This window comes from Oncorhynchus kisutch, linkage group LG21, assembly GCF_002021735.2.
Source record: "Oncorhynchus kisutch isolate 150728-3 linkage group LG21, Okis_V2, whole genome shotgun sequence".
NCBI classification, from domain to species: Eukaryota; Metazoa; Chordata; class Actinopteri; order Salmoniformes; family Salmonidae; genus Oncorhynchus; species Oncorhynchus kisutch.
The window spans coordinates 44317926-44342925 of record NC_034194.2 but is presented as its reverse complement, the minus strand read 5'-3'; the positions used below and the strand labels follow the sequence as shown (position 1 = coordinate 44342925).

General features: G+C 47.3%; 2 protein-coding genes across 3 annotated transcripts in view; both read left to right on the top strand.

Moving 5' to 3' along the window:
• Positions 1-20249, top strand: part of LOC116356209 (ensconsin-like) — a 51091-nt gene extending 30842 nt beyond the window's left edge. For both annotated transcript variants that reach the window (XM_031800661.1, XM_031800660.1), the window contains 5 exons: positions 889-1002; positions 3111-3206; positions 14825-14982; positions 19635-19792; positions 19979-20249. In XM_031800661.1, coding sequence (XP_031656521.1) covers positions 889-1002; positions 3111-3206; positions 14825-14982; positions 19635-19792; positions 19979-20219 — 767 coding nt within the window. In that variant the 3' untranslated portion in view covers positions 20220-20249. The remainder of the gene's footprint in view (positions 1-888; positions 1003-3110; positions 3207-14824; positions 14983-19634; positions 19793-19978) is intronic.
• A 2951-nt stretch (positions 20250-23200) lies between these two features.
• Positions 23201-25000, top strand: part of LOC116356211 (ensconsin-like) — an 8920-nt gene continuing 7120 nt past the window's right edge. Inside the window, exon 1 of the mRNA XM_031800667.1 lies at positions 23201-23308. Within this exon, the coding sequence (XP_031656527.1) occupies positions 23294-23308 (15 nt within the window). The 5' untranslated portion in view covers positions 23201-23293. The remainder of the gene's footprint in view (positions 23309-25000) is intronic.

Below are 25000 nucleotides of genomic sequence, written 5' to 3'. Positions count from 1 at the left end.
CGGTTAGTGTTAGCTAAACTTAAACATTAGCATTAGCCTGCTAGTATTAGAGCCTGCCCGCTCGGTTAGTGTTAGCTAAACTTAAACATTAGCATTAGCATGCTAGTGTGTTATGTGTAGGGTTGGAAAATTCCGGGAACATTCAATAAATTCCCTTGTTTTCCAAAAATGATCTTTGGAGGATTCCAGATTCCCTGCTTATCCCCTCCTGATTCAGAGTATCCCCCACTAGGATGTCCTGCTTATCCACTCCTGATTCAGAGTATCCCCCACTAGGATGTCCTGCTTATCCACTCCTGATTCAGAGTATCCCCCACTAGGATGTCCTGCTTATCCACTCCTGATTCAGAGTATCCCCCCACTAGGATGTCCTGCTTATCCACTCCTGATTCAGAGTATCCCCCACTAGGATGTCCTGCTTATCCACTCCTGATTCAGAGTATCCCCCACTAGGATGTCCTGCTTATCCACTCCTGATTCAGAGTATCCCCCACTAGGATGTCCTGCTTATCCACTCCTGATTCAGAGTATCCCCCACTAGGATGTCCTGCTTATCCACTCCTGATTCAGAGTATCCCCCACTAGGATGTCCTGCTTATCAACCAGGATATATTGAAAGTTTACAGCTGTCTCTCTCTCTCTCTCAGCTCTCTCTCTCTCTCTCTCAGCTCTCTCTCTCTCTCTCTCTCTGCTCTCTCTCAGCTCTCTCTCTCTCTCTCTCTCTCTCTCTCTCTGCTCTCGCTCTCTCTCAGCTCTCTCTCTCTCTCTCTCAGCTCTCTCTCTCTCAGCTCTCTCTCTCTCAGCTGTCTCTCTCTCTCAGCTCTCTCTGTCTCTCTCTCTCTCTCTCTCAGCTGTCTCTGAAGTCTGTCTGTGTATCTGTGTCTGTAGATGCTGACAGACGGTCTGTGTCGACCGTGAACCTTTCCAAACATGCAGCTGATCCAGTTATAACCAAGAGACTGTCCTACTCCTCTGCTACACTCTTACACTCTCCTGACAGAGGTAAACACACACACATTGTCATATTCTCCAGCTTATCGAAGTCTGTGACATCGATAAAGAAAGTTTCCACCTGAAAACTATATTTTGGGATTTGTTTCATTGGTCCATTGTTGACAAGTTTTCAACATAATGTAACTTTCTACACAAATCATCCCTGTATGATACATTTAGCATTATATGATTCTGCATTTCACAGATTTGATTTGTCAACCATGAACTAATCAAACAAATACTGGGTCATGTTGTCCTGGTCCTTAGCTGATAGTCTCCTGTCCTCGTCTCCCAGACTGGGTCATGTTGTCCTGCTGATAGTCTCCTGTCCTCGTCTCCCAGACTGGGTCATGTTGTCCTGGTCCTTAGCTGATAGTCTCCTGTCCTCCTCTCCCAGACGGGGTCATGTTGTCCTGCTGATAGTCTCCTGTCCTCGTCTCCCAGGCTGGGTCATGTTGTCCTGGTCCTTAGCTGATAGTCTCCTGTCCTCGTCTCCCAGGCTGGGTCATGTAGTCCTGCTGATAGTCTCCTGTCCTCCTCTCCCAGGCTGGGTCATGTTGTCCTGGTCCTTAGCTGATAGTCTCCTGTCCTCGTCTCCCAGGCTGGGTCATGTAGTCCTGCTGATAGTCTCCTGTCCTCCTCTCCCAGGCTGGGTCATGTTGTCCTGGTCCTTAGCTGATAGTCTCCTGTCCTCGTCTCCCAGGCTGGGTCATGTTGTCCTGCTGATAGTCTCCTGTCCTCCTCTCCCAGGCTGGGTCATGTTGTCCTGGTCCTTAGCTGATAGTCTCCTGTCCTCGTCTCCCAGGCTGGGTCATGTTGTCCTGGTCCTTAGCTGATAGTCTCCTGTCCTCCTCTCCCAGGCTGGGTCATGTTGTCCTGGTCCTTAGCTGATAGTCTCCTGTCCTTGTCTCCCAGGCTGGGTCATTTTGTCCTGGTCCTTAGCTGATAGTCCCCTGTCCTCGTCTCCCAGGCTGGGTCATGTTGTCCTGGTCCTTAGCTGATAGTCTCCTGTCCTCCTCTCCCAGGCTGGGTCATGTTGTCCTGGTCCTTAGCTGATAGTCTCCTGTCCTCGTCTCCCACGCTGGGTCATGTTGTCCTGCTGATAGTCTCCTGTCCTCCTCTCCCAGGCTGGGTCATGTTGTCCTGGTCCTTAGCTGATAGTCTCCTGTCCTCGTCTCCCACGCTGGGTCATGTTGTCCTGCTGATAGTCTCCTGTCCTCCTCTCCCAGGCTGGGTCATGTAGTCCTAGTCCTTAGCTGATAGTCTCCTGTCCTCCTCTCCCAGGCTGGGTCATGTTGTCCTGGTCCTTAGCTGATAGTCTCCTGTCCTCGTCTCCCAGGCTGGGTCATGTTGTCCTGCTGATAGTCTCCTGTCCTCCTCTCCCAGACTGGGTCATGTTGCTGATAGTCTCCTGTCCTCGTCTCCCACGCTGGGTCATGTTGTCCTGCTGATAGTCTCCTGTCCTCGTCTCCCACGCTGGGTCATGTTGTCCTGCTGATAGTCTCCTGTCCTCGTCTCCCAGGCTGGGTCATGTTTTCCTTAGCTGATAGTCTCCTGTCCTCCTCTCCCAGGCTGGGTCATGTTGTCCTGGTCCTTAGCTGATAGTCTCCTGTCCTCGTCTCCCACGCTGGGTCATGTTGTCCTGCTGATAGTCTCCTGTCCTCCTCTCCCAGGCTGGGTCATGTAGTCCTAGTCCTTAGCTGATAGTCTCCTGTCCTCCTCTCCCAGGCTGGGTCATGTTGTCCTGGTCCTTAGCTGATAGTCTCCTGTCCTTGTCTCCCAGGCTGGGTCATGTTGTCCTGGTCCTTAGCTGATAGTCTCCTGTCCTCGTCTCCCAGGCTGGGTCATGTTGTCCTGGTCCTTAGCTGATAGTCTCCTGTCCTCGTCTCCCAGGCTGGGTCATGTTGTCCTGCTGATAGTCTCCTGTCCTCCTCTCCCAGGCTGGGTCATGTTGTCCTGGTCCTTAGCTGATAGTCTCCTGTCCTCGTCTCCCAGGCTGGGTCATGTTGTCCTGGCGCCATGATGAACCTTTACTTCTCTCTTTGTGTCAGCATATTGATGTTTTCCAACTAACGTGTGTGTGTGTGTGTGTGTGTGTGTGTGTGTGTGTTCCCCAGGCATGCGGCAAAACACAGTGGTCAAGCGTGTTCTACAGCCTACACTCTCCTACTTGGCACGCAGCCGCAGCGCCATGAGCTTGTCTGGAGACACTGGTAACACGCAATGTAGACTGTGGTAATAACAGGGGGTTAGGGGTTAGACTGGTAATAACAGGGGGTTAGTGGTTAGACTGGTAATAACAGGGGGTTAGTGGTTAGACTGGTAATAACAGGGGGTTAGTGGTTAGACTGGTAATAACAGGGGGTTAGTGGTTAGACTGGTAATAACAGGGGGTTAGTAGTTAGACTGGTAATAACAGGGGGTTAGTGGTTAGACTGGTAATAACACGGGGTTAGTGGTTAAACTGTGGTAATAACAGGGGGTTAGTGGTTAGACTGGTAATAACAGGGGGTTAGTAGTTAGACTGGTAATAACAGGGGGTTAGTGGTTAAACTGTGGTAATAACAGGGGGTTAGTGGTTAGACTGGTAATAACAGGGGTTAGTGGTTAGACTGGTAATAACAGGGGGTTAGTGGTTAGACTGTGGTAATAACAGGGGGTTAGTGGTTAGACTGGTAATAACAGGGGGTTAGTGGTTAGACTGGTAATAACAGGGGGTTAGTGGTTAGACTGGTAATAACAGGGGGTTAGTGGTTAGACTGGTAATAACAGGGGGTTAGTGGTTAGACTGGTAATAACAGGGGGTTAGTGGTTAGACTGGTAATAACAGGGGGTTAGTGGTTAGACTGTGGTAATAACAGGGGGTTAGTAGTTAGACTGGTAATAACAGGGGGTTAGTGGTTAGACTGGTAATAACAGGGGGTTAGTGGTTAGACTGGTAATAACAGGGGGTTAGTGGTTAGACTGGTAATAACAGGGGGTTAGTAGTTAGACTGGTAATAACAGGGGGTTAGTGTTTAGACTGGTAATAACACGGGGTTAGTGGTTAAACTGTGGTAATAACAGGGGGTTAGTGGTTAGACTGGTAATAACAGGGGTTAGTGGTTAGACTGGTAATAACAGGGGGTTAGTGGTTAGACTGTGGTAATAACAGGGGGTTAGTGGTTAGACTGGTAATAACAGGGGGTTAGTGGTTAGACTGGTAATAACAGGGGGTTAGTGGTTAGACTGGTAATAACGGGGTTAGTGGTTAGACTGGTAATAACAGGGGGTTAGTGGTTAGACTGGTAATAACAGGGGGTTAGTGGTTAGACTGGTAATAACAGGGTTGGAGTGGTAATAACAGGGTGTTAGTGGTTAGACTGGTAATAACAGGGGGTTAGTGGTTAGACTGTGGTAATAACTGGGGGTTAGTGGTTAGACTGGTAATAACAGGGGTTAGTGGTTAGACTGGTAATAACATGGGGTTAGTGGTTAGACTGGTAATAACAGGGTTGGAGTGGTAATAACAGGGGTTAGTGGTTAGACTGGTAATGACAGGGGGTTAGTGGTTAGACTGGTAATAACAGAGGTTAGTGGTTAGACTGGTAATAACAGGGGGTTAGTGGTTAGACTGGTAATAACAGGGGGTTAGTGGTTAGACTGGTAATAACAGGGGGTTAGTGGTTAGACTGTGGTAATAACAGGGGGTTAGTGGTTAGACTGTGGTAATAACAGGGGGTTAGTGGTTAGACTGTGGTAATAACAGGGGGTTAGTGGTTAGACTGGTAATAACAGGGGGTTAGTGGTTAGACTGGTAATAACAGGGTTGGAGTGGTAATAACAGGGGTTAGTGGTTAGACTGGTAATAACAGGGGGTTAGTGGTTAGACTGTGGTAATAACAGGGAGTTAGTGGTTAGACTGGTAATAACAGGGGTTAGTGGTTAGACTGGTAATAACATGGGGTTAGTGGTTAGACTGGTAATAACATGGGGTTAGTGGTTAGACTGGCAATAACAGGGGGTTAGTGGTTAGACTGGTAATAACAGGGGGTTAGTGGTTAGAATGGTAATAACAGGGGTTAGTGGTTAGACTGGTAATAACAGGGGGTTAGTGGTTAGACTGGTAATAACAGGGTTTAGTGGTTAGACTGGTAATAACAGGGGGTTAGTGGTTAGACTGGTAATAACAGGGGGTTAGTGGTTAGACTGGTAATAACAGGGGGTTAGTGGTTAGACTGTGGTAATAACAGGGGGTTAGTGGTTAGACTGTGGTAATAACAGGGGGTTAGTGGTTAGACTGTGGTAATAACCGGGGGTTAGTGGTTAGACTGGTAATAACAGGGGGTTAGTGGTTAGACTGGTAATAACAGGGGGTTAGTGGTTAGACTGGTAATAACAGGGGTTAGTGGTTAGACTGGTAATAACAGGTGGTTAGTGGTTAGACTGGTAATAACAGGGGGTTAGTGGTTAGACTGGTAATAACAAGGGGTTAGTGGTTAGACTGTGGTAATAACAGGGGGTTAGTGGTTAGACTGGTAATAACGGGGTTAGTAGTTAGACTGTGGTAATAACAGGGGTTGGTGGTTAGACTGTGGTAATAACAGGGGGTTAGTGGTTAGACTGGTAATAACAGGGGTTAGTGGTTAGACTGGTAATAACAGGGGGTTAGTGGTTAGACTGGTAATAACAGGGGGTTAGTGGTTAGACTGGTAATAACAGGGTTGGAGTGGTAATAACAGGGGTTAGTGGTTAGACTGGTAATAACAAGGGGTTAGTGGTTAGACTGTGGTAATAACAGGGAGTTAGTGGTTAGACTGGTAATAACGGGGTTAGTGGTTAGACTGTGGTAATAACAGGGGTTAGTGGTTAGACTGTGGTAATAACAGGGGGTTAGTGGTTAGACTGGTAATAACAGGGGGTTAGTGGTTAGACTGGTAATAACAGGGGGTTAGTGGTTAGACTGTGGTAATAACAGGGGGTTAGTGGTTAGACTGTGGTAATTTTTTATTTATTTATTTTACCTTTATTTAACCAGGTAGGCAAGTTGAGAACAAGTTCTCATTTACAATTGCGACCTGGCCAAGATAAAGCAAAGCAGTTCGACAGATAAAACGACACAGAGTTACACATGGAGTAAACAAACATACAGTCAATAATGCAGTATAAACAAGTCTATATACAATGTGAGCAAATGAGGTGAGAAGGGAGGTAAAGGCAAAAAAGGCCATGGTGGCAAAGTAAATACAATATAGCAAGTAAAATACTGGAATGGTATTTTTGCAATGGAAGAATGTGCAAAGTAGAAATAAAAAAAATAATGGGGTGCAAAGGAGCAAAATAAATAAATTAAAATTAAAATTAAATACAGTTGGGAAAGAGGTAGTTGTTTGGGCTAAATTATAGGTGGGCTATGTACAGGTGCAGTAATCTGTGAGCTGCTCTGACAGTTGGTGCTTAAAGCTAGTGAGGGAGATAAGTGTTTCCAGTTTCAGAGATTTTTGTAGTTCGTTCCAGTCATTGGCAGCAGAGAACTGGAAGGAGAGGCGGCCAAAGAAAGAATTGGTTTTGGGGGTGACTAGAGAGATATACCTGCTGGAGCGTGTGCTACAGGTGGGAGATGCTATGGTGACCAGCGAGCTGAGATAAGGGGGGACTTTACCTAGCAGGGTCTTGTAGATGACATGGAGCCAGTGGGTTTGGCGACGAGTATGAAGCGAGGGCCAGCCAACGAGAGCGTACAGGTCGCAATGGTGGGTAGTATATGGGGCTTTGGTGATAAAACGGATTGCACTGTGATAGACTGCATCCAATTTGTTGAGTAGGGTATTGGAGGCTATTTTGTAAATGACATCGCCAAAGTCGAGGATTGGTAGGATGGTCAGTTTTACAAGGGTATGTTTGGCAGCATGAGTGAAGGATGCTTTGTTGCGAAATAGGAAGCCAATTCTAGATTTAACTTTGGATTGGAGATGTTTGATATGGGTCTGGAAGGAGAGTTTACAGTCTAACCAGACACCTAAGTATTTGTAGTTGTCCACGTATTCTAAGTCAGAGCCGTCCAGAGTAGTGATGTTGGACAGGCGGGTAGGTGCAGGTAGCGATCGGTTGAAGAGCATGCATTTAGTTTTACTTGTATTTAAGAGCAATTGGAGGCCACGGAAGGAGAGTTGTATGGCATTGAAGCTTGCCTGGAGGGTTGTTAACACAGTGTCCAAAGAAGTATACAGAATGGTGTCGTCTGCGTAGAGGTGGATCAGGGACTCACCAGCAGCAAGAGCGACCTCATTGATGTATACAGAGAAGAGAGTCGGTCCAAGAATTGAACCCTGTGGCACCCCCATAGAGACTGCCAGAGGTCCGGACAGCAGACCCTCCGATTTGACACACTGAACTCTATCAGAGAAGTAGTTGGTGAACCAGGCGAGGCAATCATTTGAGAAACCAAGGCTGTCGAGTCTGCCGATGAGGATATGGTGATTGACAGAGTCGAAAGCCTTGGCCAGATCAATGAATACGGCTGCACAGTAATGTTTCTTATCGATAGCGGTTAAGATATCGTTTAGGACCTTGAGCGTGGCTGAGGTGCACCCATGACCAGCTCTGAAACCGGATTGCATAGCAGAGAAGGTATGGTGAGATTCGAAATGGTCGGTAATCTGTTTGTTGACTTGGCTTTCGAAGACCTTAGAAAGGCACGGTAGGATAGATATAGGTCTGTAGCAGTTTGGGTCAAGAGTGTCCCCCCCTTTGAAGAGGGGGATGACCGCAGCTGCTTTCCAATCTTTGGGAATCTCAGACGACACGAAAGAGAGGTTGAACAGGCTAGTAATAGGGGTGGCAACAATTTCGGCAGATCATTTTAGAAAGAAAGGGTCCAGATTGTCTAGCCCGGCTGATTTGTAGGGGTCCAGATTTTGCAGCTCTTTCAGAACATCAGCTGAATGGATTTGGGAGAAGGAGAAATGGGGAAGGCTTGGGCGAGTTGCTGTTGGGGGTGCAGTGCTGTTGTCCGGGGTAGGAGTAGCCAGGTGGAAAGCATGGCCAGCCGTAGAAAAATGCTTATTGAAATTCTCAATTATGGTGGATTTATCAGTGGTGACAGTGTTTCCTATCTTCAGTGCAGTGGGCAGCTGGGAGGAGGTGTTCTTATTCTCCATGGACTTTACAGTGTCCCAGAACTTTTTTGAGTTAGTGTTGCAGGAAGCAAATTTCTGCTTGAAAAGCTAGCCTTGGCTTTTCTAACTGCCTGTGTATAATGATTTCTAGCTTCCCTGAACAGCTGCATATCACGGGGGCTGTTCGATGCTAATGCAGAACGCCATAGGATGTTTTTGTGTTGGTTAAGGGCAGTCAGGTCTGGGGAGAACCAAGGGCTATATCTGTTCCTGGTTCTAAATTTCTTAAATGGGGCATGTTTATTTAAGATGGTTAGGAAGGCATTTAAAAAAAATATCCAGGCATCCTCTACTGACGGGATGAGATCAATATCCTTCCAGGATACCCCGGCCAGGTCGATTAGAAAGGCCTGCTCGCAGAAGTGTTTCAGGGAGCGTTTTACAGTGATGAGTGGAGGTCGTTTGACCGCTGACCCATTACGGATGCAGGCAATGAGGCAGTGATCGCTGAGATCTTGGTTGAAGACAGCAGAGGTGTATTTAGAGGGGAAGTTGGTTAGGATGATATCTATGAGGGTGCCCGTGTTTAAGGTTTTGGGGAGGTACCTGGTAGGTTCATTGATTATTTGTGTAAGATTGAGGGCATCAAGTTTAGATTGTAGGATGGCTGGGGTGTTAAGCATGTTCCAGTTTAGGTCGCCTAGCAGCACGAACTCTGAAGATAGATGGGGGGCAATCAGTTCACATATGGTGTCCAGAGCACAGCTGGGGGCAGAGGGTGGTCTATAGCAGGCGGCAACGGTGAGAGACTTGTTTTTAGAGAGGTGGATTTTTTAAAAGTAGAAGTTCAAATTGTTTGGGTACAGACCTGGATAGTAGGACAGAACTCTGCAGGCTATCTTTGCAGTAGATTGCAACACCGCCCCCTTTGGCAGTTCTATCTTGTCTGAAAATGTTGTAGTTTGGAATTAAAATGTCAGAGTTTTTGGTGGTCTTCCTAAGCCAGGATTCAGACACAGCTAGAACATCCGGGTTGGCAGAGTGTGCTAAAGCAGTGAATAGAACAAACTTAGGGAGGAGGCTTCTAATGTTAACATGCATGAAACCAAGGCTATTACGGTTACAGAAGTCGTCAAAAGAGAGCGCCTGGGGAATAGGAGTGGAGCTAGGCACTGCAGGGCCTGGATTCACCTCTACATCGCCAGAGGAACATAGGAGGAGTAGAATAAGGGTACGGCTAAAAGCTATGAGAATTGGTCGTCTAGAACGTCTGGAACATAGAGTAAAAGGAGGTTTCTGGGGGCGATAAAATAGCATCAAGGTATAGACTGGTGGTTAGACTGGTAATAACAGGGGGTTAGTGGTTAGACTGGTAATAACAGGGGTTTAGTGGTTAGACTGGTAATAACAGGGGGTTAGTGGTTAGACTGGTAATAACAGGGGGTTAGTGGTTAGACTGGTAATAACAGGGGGTTAGTGGTTAGACTGGTAATAACAGGGGGTTAGTGGTTAGACTGGTAATAACAGGGAGTTAGTGGTTAGACTGGTAATAACAGGGGGTTCGTGGTTAGACTGGTAATAACAGGGGGTTAGTGGTTAGACTGGTAATAACATGGGGTTAGTGGTTAGACTGTGGTAATAACAGGGGGTTAGTGGTTAGACTGTGGTAATAACAGGGGGTTAGTGGTTAGACTGTGGTAATAACAAGGGGTTAGTGGTTAGACTGTGGTAATAACAGGAGGTTAGTGGTTAGACTGGTAATAACAGGGGGTTAGTGGTTAGACTGGTAATAACAGGGGTTATTGGTTAGACTGGTAATAACAGGGGTTAGTGGTTAGACTGGTAATAACAGGGAGTTAGTGGTTAGACTGGTAATAACAGGGGGTTAGTGGTTAGACTGGTAATAACAGGGAGTTAGTGGTTAGACAGTGGTAATAACAAGGGGTTAGTGGTTGGACTGTGGTAATAACAGGGGGTTAGTGGTTAGACTGTGGTAATAACAGGGGGTTAGTGGTTGGACTCATGATTTGGTTGGGTCTAATTGTGTTGCTGTCCTGGGCTCTGTGGGGTGTGTTTGTGTTTCTGAACAGAGCCCCAGGACCAGCTTGCTTAGGGGACTCTTCTCCAGGTTCATCTCTCAGTAGGTGATGGCTTTGTTATGGAAGGTTTGGGAATCACTTCCTTTTAGGTGGTTGTAGAATTTAACGGCTCTTTTCTGGATTTTGATAATTAGCGGTTATCGGCCTAATTCTACTCTGCATTATTTGGTGTTTTATGTTGTACACAGAGGATATTTTTGCAGAATTCACCATGCAGAGTCTCAATTTGGTGTTTGTCCTATTTAGTGACTTATTGGTTGGTGAGCGGACCCCAGACCTCACAACCATAAAAGGCAATGGGTTTAAGCCAGATCCTAATTGGGATGTTGAATTTTACATTCCTTTTGATGGCATAGAAGGCCCTTCTTGGTATGTTTGCATTGTTGACCCTTCTTTTTCAAGACCTCTGCAATCCGCCCTGGCATGCTGTCAATTAACTTCTGGGCCACATCCTGACTGATGGCAGCCCATTCGTGCATAATCAATGCTTTAGGTTTGTCAGAATTTCAGGGTTTTTGTTTGTCCACCTGCCTCTTGAGGATTGACCACAAGTTCTCAATGGGATTAAGGTCTGGGGAGTTTCCTGGCCATGGACCCAAAATATCGATGTTTTGTTCCCCGAGCCACTTAGTTATCACTTTTGCCTTATGGCAAGTTGCTCCATCATGCTGGAAAAGGCATGGTTCATCACCAAACTGTTCCTGGATGGTTGGGAGAAGTTGCTCTCGGAGGATGTGTTGGTACCATTCCTCATTCATGGCTGTGTTCTGAGGAAAAATTGTGGGTGAGCCCACTCCCTTGGCTGAGAAGCAACCCCACACATGAAGGGTCTCAGGATGTTTTACTGTTGGCATGACACAGGACTGATGGTAGCGCTCACCTTGTCTTCTCCAGACAAGCTTTTTTCCAAATGCCCCAAACAATCGGAAAGGGGATTCATCAGAGAAAATGACTTTACCCCAGTCCTCAGCAGTCCAATCCCTGTACCTTTTGCAGAATATCAGTCTGTCCCTGATGTTTTTCCTGGAGAGAAGTGGCTTCTTTGCTGCCCTTCTTGACACCAGGCCATCCTCCAAAAGTCTTCACCTCACTGTGTGTGCAGATGCACTCACACCTGCCTGCTGCCATTCCTGAGCTCTGCTGCCATTCCTGAGCTCATTCCAAGCTCTGTACTGGTGGTGCCCCGATCCCGCAGCTGAATCAACTTTAGGAGACGGTCCTGGCGCTTGCTGGACTTTCTTGGGCGCCCTGAAGCCTTCTTCACAACAATTGAACCGCTCTTCTTGTAGTTCTTGATGATCCGATAACTGGTTGATTTAGGTGCAATCTTACTGGCAGCAATATCCTTGCCTGTGAAGCCCTTTTTGTGCAAAGCAATGATGACGGCACGTGTTTCCTTGAGGGTAACCATGATTGACAGAGGACGAACAGTGATTCCAAGCACCACCCTCCTTTTGAAGCTTCCAGTCTGTTATTCAAACTCAATCAGCATGACAGAGTGATCTCCAGCCTTGTCCTCGTCAACACTCACACCTGTGGTAACGAGAGAATCACTGACATGATGTCAGCTGGTCCTTTTGTGGCAGGGCTGAAATGCAGTGGAAATGTTTTTGGGGGATTCAGTCATTTGCATGGCAAAGAGGGACTTTGATTGATTGATTGATTAATTGCAATTCATCTGATCACTCTTCATAACATTCTAGAGTATATGCAAATTGCCATCATACAAACTGAGTCAGCAGACTGTGAAAATTAATATTTGTGTCATTCCTCAAAACTTTTGGCCACGACTGTATAGTTTTCTATGTGCTTTAGGGCAATGGTGTCTCGATAGAATTTGTATTTGTGGTCCTGGCAACTGGATATTTTTTGGAACACCATTATTTTTGTCTTAGTGAGATTTAATGTCAGGGCACAGGTCTGACAGAATCTGTGCAGAAGATCTATGTGCTGCTGTAGGCCCTCCTTGGTTGAGGACAGAAGCACCAGATCATTAGTAGACATTTGACTTTAGATTCTAGTAGGGTGAGTCCGGGTGTTGCAGACTGTTCTGTTCTGCAGACTGTTCTAGTGCCCGCAAATTCGTTAATATATATGTTGAAGAGGGTGGGGCTTAAGCTGCATCCCTGTCTTGTTGTTTTGTGGATTTTTAAAAGGTTCTATGTTTCTCCCCCAATACCACTTTCCATCCATTTGTATAGCAGACCCTCATTTCAAATAGAGTCAAAAGCTTTTTTTAAATAAAAAAAAGCATTGGTTTGTTTGTTTGTCAATTAGGGTGCGCAGAGTGAATACGTGGTCTGTTGTACGGTAATTTGGTAAAAAAGCCAATTCAACGTTTACATTGTTGTCGCTGAGGGAATATACAGTGGGGCAAAAAAAGTATTTAGTCAGCCACCAATTGTGCAAGTTCTCACACGTAAAAAGATGAGAGAGGCCTGTCATTTTCATCATAGGTACACTTCAACTATGACAGACAAAATGAGGGGGAAAAAATACAGAAAATCACATTGTAGGATTTTTTATGAATTTATTTGCAAATTATGGTGGAAAATAAGTATTGGAGGATATAAGATCTGGAGGGATTTTCCATGCACCGGTAGAACAGAGAAGAAGCTAATTCTGGTAAGACTAGGGGTGGGGGTGTGTGTCTATTTGTCAATAACAGCTGGTGTGCGATGTCTAATATTAAAGAAGTATTGAGGTATTGCTCACCTGAGGTAGAGTACCTTATGATAAGCTGTAGACCGCACTATCTACCAAGAGAGTTCTCATCTATATTATTCGTAGCCATCTGTTTGCCACCACAGACTCATGCTGGTGCTAAGACCGCACTCAGACAACTCTATATGGCCATAAGCAAACAAGAAAATGCTCATCCAAAAGCTGCGCTAGTGGCAAGGGACTTTAATACAGGCAAACTTAAATCCGTTTTAGGGGGCTTGAAAACTATTACGGACTACAAAGGGAATCCCAGCCGCGAGCTGCCCAGTGAAGCAAGCCTACCAGACGAGCGAAATGCCTTTTTATGCTCGCTTTGAGGCAAGCAACACTGACGCAATGCATTAGAGCACCAGCTGTTCTGGATGACTGTGTGATAACGCTCTCGGTAGCCGATGTGAACAAAACCTTTAAATAGGTCAACATTCACAAAGCGGCGGGGCCAGACGGATTACCAGGACGTGTACTCAAAGCATGCGCGAACCAACTGTCACGTGTCTTCACTGACATTTTCAACCTGACCGAGTCTGAATTACCTACATGTTTCAAGCTCAAGCAGACCACCATTGTAGCCATGAAGTGCTTTGAAAGGCTGGTTAAGGCTCACGTCAACAGCATCCTCCCAGATACCCTAGACCCACTCCAATTCACATCCTGCCAGATACCCTAGACCCACTCCAATTCACATCCTGCCAGATACCCTAGACCCACTCCAATTCACATCCTGCCAGATACCCTAGACCCACTCCAATTCACATCCTGCCAGATACCCTAGACCCACTCCAATTCACATCCTGCCAGATACCCTAAACCCACTCCAATTCACATCCTCCCAGATACCCTAGACCCACTCCAACCCACTCCAATTCACATCCTGCCCCAACAGATCCAGATAATCTCGATCGCACTCCACACTGCCTTTTCCCACCTGGACAAAAGGAACACCTATGTGAGAATGCTGTTCATTGACTACAGCTCAGCATTCAACACCATAGTGCCCATGAAGCGCATCACCAAGCTAAGGATCCTGGGACTAAACACCTCCCTCTGCAACTGGATCCTGGACTTCCTGACGGCCCGCCCCCTACACGTCTGGTAACAACACGTCTGCCACACTGATCCTTAACACAGGTTAGGGTTGTGTACTTAGTCCCCTCCTGTATTCACTGTTTACCCATGACTAGGTGGCCTAACACGACTCCAACACCTTCATTAAGTTTGCTGACGACCCAACAGTGGTTGGGAGCATTGCTCTGTTCAAGTATACTGTGATTTTTCTGTGATCTGATAGGGGCGGCACCCATATATCTCTCTTATTCTCTCTCTAACTTCCCCTCTCTCTCTCTTATTCTCTCTCTAACTTCCCCTCTCTCTCTCTCTCTCTCTCTCTCTCTCTCTCTCTCTCTCTCTCTCTCTCTCTCTTCCTCTCTCTCTCTCTCTTCCTCTCTCTCTCTCTTCCTCTCTCTCTCTTATTCTCTCTCTAACTTCCTCTCTCTCTCTTATTCTCTCTCTAACTTCCTCTCTCTCTCTATTCTCTCTCTCTCTTCCTCTCTCTCTCTCTTATTCTCTCTCTAACTTCCCCTCTCTCTCTCTTATTCTCTCTCTAACTTCCCCTCTCTAACTCCCCCTCTCTCTCTCTCTCTCTCTCTCTCTCTCTCTCTCTCATTCTCTCTCTCTTCCTCTCTCTCTATAAATGATGTCACCTAATGTGTGATCAATAGCTCTGATTGATTATATCTCTAACCTGTCAGACTCCTGATGGTTAATGTCCTCACCAACGGTGTCTGCATGTGGTAGCACTAACAAATACTCCTCTTTTCCCTCTCTTGGCTCTCTGTTCCTCGCCTCCTTTTCTCCTTCCTTTCACCCATCCTGTCCATGTCTAACCCCTGATTGGTGGTGACCGTGTGACAGGAGCCATGCCTGCATGTCCTCGCTCGGTGTCCTGCCACCCTATGGGGTCTATGTCCTTCAAGTCCATCCAGTCCCAGCCTCTGACCGTCTGCCGCAGCCAAGAGCCACTCCTCCCCAGGGACATGACCAACCGCAGGAGGACCACCGGAAAAGCACCGGTAAGACTGTTGTTGATTTAACACATGACATCATCAACTTGCAACGGTAACACATGATGACATCATCAACATGCACCGGTAACACATGACATTATCAATATGCATGTTGTTGATTTAACACATGACATCATCAACATGAACTGGTAACACATGACATTATCAATATGCATGTTGTTGATTTAACACATGACATCATCAACATGCACCGGTAACACATGACAACATCATCAACATGCACCGGTAACACATGATGACATCATCAAAATGCACCGGTAACACATGACGACATCATCAACATGCACCGGTAACACATGACGACATCATCAACATGCACCGGTAACACATGATGACATCATCAACTTGCACCGGTAACACATGACGACATCATCAACATGCACCTGTAACACATGACGACATCATCAACATGCACCGGTAACACATGACGACATCATCAACTTGCACCAGTAACACACTACTACAGAAATTGGTTTAATCATTTATTTACTAGCTAACTAAATAATGACACAGAATAAACATGGAAAAAAGAGAGAGAGAATAAGGGACACTTATCGTGGATACATTCTATAAATATTCTTCCATTAATCATATACTTTGTACACGAACCGCCGCCCGTTTGGAGTAAAAAACATGAATGTATTTACGTGTGAAATGCCTTCGTTCGTCTCTGTCGGAACCAAGCCTTCTCGGAAAGGGGTTTGGTTGGGCCTTCTCTTGGACTTGAGTGTAAGGCTCTGATTGTCCACAAGAGGTCACAATGTCCTTCTTCTTAGTTGTCCGAGGCTTCAATGCCTTGTTCTGTCATCTGGAGCAGAACTAAAAGATTGTGTTCCCTTCCATTGGTCCTCTGAAGACAGCCAATCAGCCGTGTCGATGATCCCCAGTGGGGTGATGAGAGCAGCGATGGTCTGAAGAGAGTAACAGGAAGGTCCTACTTGAATTCACTTTCCTAGATACCATACTTAGGACAGGCTAATCAGCTGTCCCAGTGATTGTCTGAGGTGAGCTTCTCACCTCTAGCTCCTCGTGTTGGTGTTCAGGATTCGGTTCTTCTTCGTGTTCAGGATTCGGTTCTTCTTCGTGTTCAGGATTCGGTTCTTCTTCGTGTTCAAGATTCGGACCAGGATGGACATGAGCTGGTAAAAAAGTTAAAAATAAATAAATAAAGTGACACTATTTCCTGCTCCCACTGCATCTCAGTGCTAGAGGTTCGAATCCAGGCTGTATCACAACCGGCCGAGATTGGGAGTCCCGTAGGGCGGTGCACAATTGGCCCATCGTCGTCCGGGTTTGCCTGGTGTAGCCCGTCATTGTAAATAGGAATTTGTTCTTAACTGACTTCCCTAATTAAATAAAGGTTAAATAAATAAATAAAAGATATACTTTTATTTTATTATGATGCTGAAACATGGCGGCGGATGAATGGCACGACAATGGGCCACAGGATCTCGTCTATAAAATACAATTGTGTTCATTGTCCGTAACTTATGCCTGCCCCATACCATAACCCCACCGCCACCATGGGGCACTTTGTTCACAACGTTGACATCAGCAAACCGCTCGCCCACACCACACCATACACGTCGTCTGTAGTTGTGAGGCCGGTTAGACATACTGCCAAATTCTCTAAAACAATGTTGGAGGCGGCTTATGATAGATAAATGAACATCCAATCCTCTGGCAACAGCTTTAGTGGACATTCCTGCAGCATGCCAATTGCACGAAACTTGAGACGTCCGTGGCGTTGTGTTGTGTGACAAAACGGTACATTTTAGTGTAGCCTTTTATTGTCCCCAGCACAAGGTGCACCTGTGTAATGATCATGCTGTTTAAACAGCTTCTTGATATGCCACACCTGTCAGGTGGATGGATTATCTTGGTGAAGGAGAAATGCTCACTAACAGGGATGGAAACAAATTTGTTCACAATTTAAGATTTTTTTTTGTGAAAATGGCATGTTTTCTTTTTTCTTTATGAAATCAAGACTTTACACTTTAATGTTTATATTATTATTCCCTTTATTTAACATCATTGAGAAATGTCTTGTAAGTTTCACTTTAAGGTTGCAATTCTTAATTACATTCCTTTACTTTAGATTTGTGTGTATTGTTGTGAAATTGTTAGATAATTACTGCACTGTTGGAGCATTTAGCCACAATAATATCTGCTAAACACCTGTATGTGAGCATTACAATTTGATTTAATTAGTTGGCAACGGAATTAATCAGGGGCAGGTAATCCACTTTGAGCTGGGAGGTGATGTTTGAACATTGCTGCTATAACAGCCTCCACTCTTCTGGGAAGGCTTTCCACTAGATGTTGGAACATTGCTGCTATAACAGCCTCCACTCTTCTGGGAAGGCTTTCCACTAGATGTTGGAACATTGCTGCTATAACAGCCTCCACTCTTCTGGGAAGGCTTTCCACTAGATGTTGGAACATTGCTGCTATAACAGCCTCCACTCTTCTGGGAAGGCTTTCCACTAGATGTTGGAACATTGCTGCTATAACAGCCTCCACTCTTCTGGGAAGGCTTTCCACTAGATGTTGGAACATTGCTGCTATAACAGCCTCCACTCTTCTGGGAAGGCTTTCCACTAGATGTTGGAACATTGCTGCTATAACAGCCTCCACTCTTCTGGGAAGGCTTTCCACTAGATGTTGGAACATTGCTGCTATAACAGCCTCCACTCTTCTGGGAAGGCTTTCCACTAGATGTAGGAACATTGCTGCTGTAACAGCCTCCACTCTTCTGGGAAGGCTTTCCACTAGATGTTGGAACATTGCTGCTATAACAGCCTCCACTCTTCTGGGAAGGCTTTCCACTAGATGTTGGAACATTGCTGCTATAACAGCCTCCACTCTTCTGGGAAGGCTTTCCACTAGATGTAGGAACATTGCTGCTATAACAGCCTCCACTCTTCTGGGAAGGCTTTCCACTAGATGTTGGAACATTGCTGCTATAACAGCCTCCACTCTTCTGGGAAGGCTTTCCACTAGATGTTGGAACATTGCTGCTATAACAGCCTCCACTCTTCTGGGAAGGCTTTCCACTAGATGTTGGAACATTGCTGCTATAACAGCCTCCACTCTTCTGGGAAGGCTTTCCACTAGATGTTGGAAACATTGCTGCTATAACAGCCTCCACTCTTCTGGGAAGGCTTTCCACTAGATGTTGGAACATTGCTGCTATAACAGCCTCCACTCTTCTGGGAAGGCTTTCCACTAGATGTTGGAACACTGCTGCTATAACAGCCTCCACTCTTCTGGGAAGGCTTTCCACTAGATGTTGGAACATTGCTGCTATAACAGCCTCCACTCTTCTGGGAAGGCTTTCCACTAGATGTTGGAACATTGCTGCTATAACAGCCTCCACTCTTCTGGCAAGGCTTTCCACTAGATGTTGGAACATTGCTGCTATAACAGCCGCCACTCTTCTGGGAAGGCTTTCCACTAGATGTAGGAACATTGCTGCTATAACAGCCTCCACTCTTCTGGGAAGGCTTTCCACTAGATGTTGGAACATTGCTGCTATAACAGCCGCCACTCTTCTGGGAAGGCTTTCCACTAGATGTAGGAACATTGCTGCTATAACAGCCTCCACTCTTCTGGGAAGGCTTTCCACTAGATGTAGGAACATTGCTGCTATAACAGCCTCCACTCTTCTGGGAAGGCTTTCCACTAGATGATGGAACATTGCTGTGGGGACTTGCTTCCATTCAGCCACAAGAGCATTAGTGAGGTCGAACACTGATGTTGGGCGATTAGGCTAGGCTCACAGTCGGTGAACCAATTCATCCCAAAAGTGTTCGATGGGGTCGAGGTCTGGGATCTGTGCAGGTCAAGTTCTTCCACACCGATCTCAACAAACCACTTCTGTTTGGACCTCACTTTGTGCACAGTCCAAACAGAAGCGGCATTGTCATGCTGAAACAGGAAAGAGTCTTCCCCAAACTGTTGCCACGAAATTAGAAACACAGAATGTCATTGTATACTGTAGTGTTAATATGTCCCTTCACTGGAACTAAGGGGCCCCAGACCATTATTCCTCCTCCACCAAACTTTACAGTTGGACCTATGCATTGGGGCAGGTAGCATTCTCCTGGCATCCACCAAACACAGATTTGTCTTTTGAACCGCCAGATGGTGAAGCGTGATTCATCACTCAAGAGAACGAGGTTCCACTGCTCCAGAGTCCAATGGCGGTGAGCTTTACACCACTCCAGCCGATGCTTGGCATTGCATATGGTGATCTTAGGCTTGTGTGCGGCTGCTCTGCCATGGAAACCCATTTCATGAAGCTCCTGATGAACAGTTATTGTGCTGATGTTGCTTCCAGAGGCAGTTTGGAACACGGTAGTGAGTGTTGCAAGTTGCAACCAAGGACAGACGATTTTTACACGCTACGGGCACTCGGCGGTCCCGTTCTGTGAGCTTGTTTGGCCTACCACTTCATGGCTGAGCCGTTGTTGCTCCTAGACGTTTCCACTTCACAATAACAGCACTATAAAAGCTCTAGCAGGGCAGAAATTTGACAAACTGACAACCAAAGGAAGTTGTTCCTTTGGTTAATTTATGGCCTTTTATCACCCCTCATTCGTGTGTGTGTGTCTCTCTGTATTTGTGTGTGTAAGGATAAAAATAGGGACTCAGTCAGAAAGTCTTGGAGCAACCTCTCCATGCCTCTGACCACGCCCCCTCTGACCACGCCCCCTCTGACCACACCCACTGACAAAATGTCCCGGTCGCCACGGAAACAGCAGAGTAGAGTGACAGCGCCCTCGCCTGGCAGGTTGGTAGAAATAGCAGCTCATAGAGAACCTATAATTCAAATATCTCTCTAATACGCCACTAGACGACCTCATCTCTCTGTTACAGTTAGTGGGTCATAACCTAACGCTCTGGATAAAGTAGTGCACTATGTAGGGAATAGGGTGCCATTTCATCTCTCTCTCCTCTTTCACCCCCCCTCCCCCAGACCACCCCAGAGAGAGAAGCCGTCCCCTCGCCCCTCCACCCCCAAGCAGCTGTGGTCTTCCAGTGGGGGGATGTGGGGAACCTCAGGCCCAGTAGGACGGTGCCAAGAGGGCCTGTCCTTGTGTCTGATTGGACCGCAGGCAGCAGGAGGACCTGAGGGAGACCACGGGGGTCTGACCCCCTCCCAGCCCCACCCTCAGACCCTCGGCCAATCAGAGCCAGCCCAAGCACAGGCACAGTAGTACAACACAGACACAGCAGCAGACAGACAGAACTAGCCACACAGCAGTAGCCAGACAGAACTAGCCACCACAGCAGTAGCCAGACAGAACTAGCCACACAGCAGTAGCCAGACAGACAGAACTAGCCACACAGCAGTAAGCCAGACAGACAGAACTAGCCACACAGCAAGTAGCCAGACAGACAGAACTAGCCAGACAGACAGAACTAGCCACACAGCAGTAGCCAGACAGACAGAACTAGCCACACAGCAGTAGCCAGACAGACAGAAACCTAGCCAACACCGCAGTAGCCAGACAGACAGAACTAGCCACACAGCAGTAGCCAGACAGACAGAACTAGCCACACAGCAGCAGACCAGAACTAGCCCACACAGCAGCAGACAGAACTAGCCCACACCAGCAGTAGCCAGAACAGACAGAACTAGCCAGACCAGACAGAACTAGCCACACAGCAGTAGCCAGACAGACAGAACTAGCCACACAGCAGTAGCCAGGACAGACAGAACTAGCCACACAGCAGTAGCCAGACAGACAGAACTAGCCACACAGCAGTAGACAGACAGAACTAGCCACACAGCAGTAGACAGACAGAACTAGCCACACAGCAGTAGACAGAACTAGCCACACAGCAGTAGCCAGACAGAACTAGCCACACAGCAGTAGCCCAGACAGAACTAGCCACACAGCAGTAGCCCAGACAGAATAGCCACACAGCAGTAGCCAGACAGACAGAACTAGCCACACAGCAGTAGCCAGACAGACAGAACTAGCCAGACAGACAGAACTAGCCACACAGCAGTAGACAGACAGAACTAGCCACACAGCAGCAGACAGACAGAACTAGCCACACAGCAGACAGACAGAACTAGCCACACAGCAGACAGACAGAACTAGCCACACAGCAGCAGACAGACAGAACTAGCCACACAGCAACAGACAGACAGAACTAGCCACACAGCAGACAGAACTAGCCACACAGCAACAGACAGACAGAACTAGCCACACAGCAGACAGAACTAGCCACACAGCAGCAGACAGACAGAACTAGCCACACAGCAACAGACAGACAGAACTAGCCACACAGCAACAGACAGACAGAACTAGCCACACAGCAGACAGAACTAGCCCACACAGCAGCAGACAGACAGAACTAGCCACACAGCAACAGACAGACAGAACTAGCCACACAGCAGTAGCCAGAACTAGCCACACAGCAGCAGCACTGTGTTGTGTTATTGCTGCTACAGCCTGAGGACAGTTAATCTGCTTGTTTCAAACTGTTTTGTTGAATAGTCCACATCACAGCAATCGTATAGCCACGTGACAGGGGTGTGTGTGTGTGTGTGTGTGTGTGTGTTTATAGAGTGTGTGGGCAGTCCCACAGCCCAAAGGCCTACAGCTGTCACCACAGACGCAGAGGAGGCAGTTCGAATCCTGGCAGAGAAACGCAGACAAGCCCGGGAGCAGAGGGAGAGAGAGGAGGAACAGAGGGAGGTGGAGGAGGAACAGAGGGAGAGAGAGGAGGAACAGAGGGAGAGAGAGGAGGAACAGAGGGAGAGAGAGGAGGAACAGAGGGAGGTGGAGGAGAAGAGAAGGAGGGAGGAAGACGAGAGACGAGAGGAGGAAGAGAGACAGCAGAAACAGGTCAGATAAATGGGAACACACGAGTCGATGAAGGGTGGGGAATAGTTTTTATAGAATGAGAATTAATGTACATTTCGTGGCCTCCCTTTTCTCTCTCTGTCCCCCACCCTCTACCTCTCTCTCCCTCTCTCTCCCCCCACCCTCTACCTCTCTCTCCTCTCTCTCTCCCCACCCTCTACCTCTCTCTCCCTCTCTCTCCCCCACCCTTCTACCTCTCCTCCCTCTCTCCCGCCACCCTCTACCTCTCTCTCCCTCTCTCTCCCCCACCCTCTACCTCTCTCTCCCTCTCTCTCCCCCACACTCGACCTCGTCTCTCCCTCACCCTCTACCTCTCTCCTCCCTCTCTCTCCCCCCCCCCATCTAACCTCTCTCTCCCTCTCTTCTCCCCCACCCCTCTACCTCCCTCTCGCTCCCCCACCCTCGACTCTCTCTCTCCCTCACCCTCTACCTCTCTCTCCCTCTCTGTCCCCCACCCTCTACCTCTTCTCTCCCTCTCTCCTCCCCCACCCTCTACCTCTCTTTCCCTCTCTCTCCCCACCCTCTCCTCTCTTTCCCTCTCTCTCCCCCCACCCTCTACCTCTCTCTCCCTCTCTCTCCCCCACCCTCTACCTCTCTCTCCCTCTCTCTCCCCACCCTCTACCTCTCTCCCTCTCTCTCCCCCACCCTCTACCACTCTCTCCCTCTCTCTCCCCCCACCCTCTACCTCTCTCTCTCTCTCTCCCCCACCCTCTACCTCCCTCTCTCTCCCCCACCCTCTACCTCCCTCTCTCTCCCCCACCCTCTACCTCTCTCTCCCTCTCTCTCCACCACCCTCTACCTCTCTCCCTCTCTCTCCCCCACCCTCTACCTCTCTCCCTCCTCTTCTCTCCCCCACCCTCTACCTCTCTCCCTCTCTCTCCCCACCCTTACCTCTCCCTCTCTCCCCCACCCTCTACCTCTCTCTCCCCCACCCTCTACCTCTCTCTCCCTCCCCCACCCTCTACCTCTCTCTCCCTCCCCCACCCTCTACCTCTCTCTCCCTCCCCCACCCTCTACCTCTCTCTCTCCCCCACCCTCTACCTCTCTCCCCCACCCTCTACCCCTCTCCCCTCTCTCCCCCCACCCTCTACCTCTCTCTCTCCCCCACCCTCTCTCTCTCTCTCCCCCACCCTCTACCTCTCTCTCTCCCCACCCTCTCTCTCTCTCTCCCCCACCCTCTACCTCTCTCTCTCCCCCACCCTCTACCCTCTCTCTCTCCCCCACCCTCTACCTCTCTCTCCCCACCCTCTACCTCTCTCTCTCTCTCCCCCTCTCTCTCCCTCTCTCTCCCCCACCCTCTCCCTCTCTCTCTCTGTGTGTTCTCAGAGAGAGGAGGAGTGTCGTAAGAAGGAGGAGGCAGAGCGAGTGAGGACGGAGAGAGAGAAACACTTGAGAAAGAGGAGGCTGAACGAATGGAGAGGAAAAAGGTAACACACTCCTATCCTCAGGGTTCTCTCTTATCTCTTATCTTACAATACACTCCTATCCTCAGGGTTCTCTCTTATCTCTTATCTGACAATACACTCCTATCCTCTGGGTTCTCTCTTATCTCTTATCTTACAATACACTCCTATCCTCAGGGTTCTCTCTTATCTCTTATCTTACAATACACTCCTATCCTCGGGGTTCTCTCTTATCTCTTATCTTACAATACACTCCTATCCTCAGGGTTCTCTCTTATCTCTTATCTTACAATACACTCCTATCCTCAGGGTTCTCTCTTATCTCTTATCTGACAATACACTCCTATCCTCAGGGTTCTCTCTTATCTCTTATCTGACAATACACTCCTATCCTCAGGGTTCTCTCTTATCTCTTATCTGACAATACACTCCTATCCTCAGGGTTCTCTTATCTCTTATCTTACAATACACTCCTATCCTCAGGGTTCTCTCTTATCTCGTATCTTACAATACACTCCTATCCTCAGGGTTCTCTCTTATCTCTTATCTTACAATACACTCCTATCCTCAGGGTTCTCTCTTATCTCTTATCTTACAATACACTCCTATCCTCAGGGTTCTCTCTTATCTCTTATCTGACAATACACTCCTATCCTCAGGGTTCTCTCTTATCTCTTATCCTACAATACACTCCTATCCTCAGGGTTCTCTCTTATCTCTTATCCTACAATACACTCCTATCCTCAGGGTTCTCTCTTATCTCTTATCTGACAATACACTCCTATCCTCAGGGTTCTCTCTTATCTCTTATCCTACAATACACTCCTATCCTCAGGGTTCTCTCTTATCTCTTATCCTACAATACACTCCTATCCTCAGGGTTCTCTCTTATCTCTTATCCTACAATACACTCCTATCCTCAGGGTTCTCTCTTATCTCTTATCCTACAATAAACTCCTATCCTCAGGGTTCTCTCTTATCTCTTATCTGACAATACACTCCTATCCTCAGGGTTCTCTCTTATCTCTTATCCTACAATACACTCCTATCCTCAGGGTTCTCTCTTATCTCTTATCCTACAATACACTCCTATCCTCAGGGTTCTCTCTTATCTCTTATCTGACAATACACTCCTATCCTCAGGGTTCTCTCTTATCTCTTATCTGACAATACACTCCTATCCTCAGGGTTCTCTCTTATCTCTTATCCTACAATACACTCCTATCCTCAGGGTTCTCTCTTATCTCTTATCCTACAATACACTCCTATCCTCAGGGTTCTCTCTTATCTCTTATCCTACAATACACTCCTATCCTCAGGGTTCTCTCTTATCTCTTATCTGACAATACACTCCTATCCTCAGGGTTCTCTCTTATCTCTTAACATCTTGGATATAGGGGGCGCTCTTTTAATTTATGGATAAAAAAACGTGCCCGTTTTAAGCGCAGTATTTTGTCAGGAAAAGATGCTTGACTGCATGGAATTGGCAGCTTTGGAAAGAAAACACTCTAAGGTTTCCAAAACTGCAAAGATATTATCTGTGAGTGCCACAGAACTCATGCTACAGTCGAAACCAAGATGAAACTTCAACCAGGAAATGGGTAGAATTTTTGAAGCTCTGTTTTCCAATGTCTCCTTATATGGCTGTGAATGCACCTGGAATGAGCCTGCCCTTTCTGTCATTTCTTCAAGATGTCTGCAGCATTGTGACGTATT